The 338-nt window shown below is 65.4% G+C and overlaps 1 protein-coding gene across 1 annotated transcript in view; it reads left to right on the plus strand.

Moving 5' to 3' along the window:
- The window catches only part of FLAD1 (flavin adenine dinucleotide synthetase 1), a gene marked incomplete at both ends in the record, with an annotated part of 2070 nt that extends 1732 nt beyond the window's left edge, over positions 1 to 338 (plus strand). The window contains 2 exons of the mRNA XM_009704567.1: positions 80 to 153; positions 236 to 338. Coding sequence (XP_009702869.1) covers positions 80 to 153; positions 236 to 338 — 177 coding nt within the window. The remainder of the gene's footprint in view (positions 1 to 79; positions 154 to 235) is intronic.

Genomic DNA, 338 nt, shown 5'->3' on the forward strand with positions numbered 1-338 from the left:
GGGGCCTGTCTGGCTTCCCCGGGGGTGAGGGGCCAGCCCGCCTGCCTTTGCTGTAATCCCTGCCCAATTCTGCCTGCAGGACTGGACCTACCGGGACATCTGGGAGTTTCTGCGCAAGCTCTTTGTCCCCTACTGCATCCTCTACGACAAGGGGTGAGTGTCCGGTGCTGCCTTCCCTGCTCAGCACGGCCGATCCCCCTGGGTGCAGTCTTGCAGCCGCCTTCTCCCTCCGCAGCTACACCTCCCTGGGGAGCATGGCCAACACGCTGAAGAACCCGGCGCTGCGCTACACTGACGCCCGGGGCCGGGAGAGCTATCGGCCTGACTACGCGCTGGAA

This window comes from Cariama cristata, unplaced genomic scaffold, assembly GCF_000690535.1.
Source record: "Cariama cristata isolate BGI_N322 unplaced genomic scaffold, ASM69053v1 scaffold37587, whole genome shotgun sequence".
Lineage (NCBI taxonomy): Eukaryota > Metazoa > Chordata > Aves > Cariamiformes > Cariamidae > Cariama > Cariama cristata.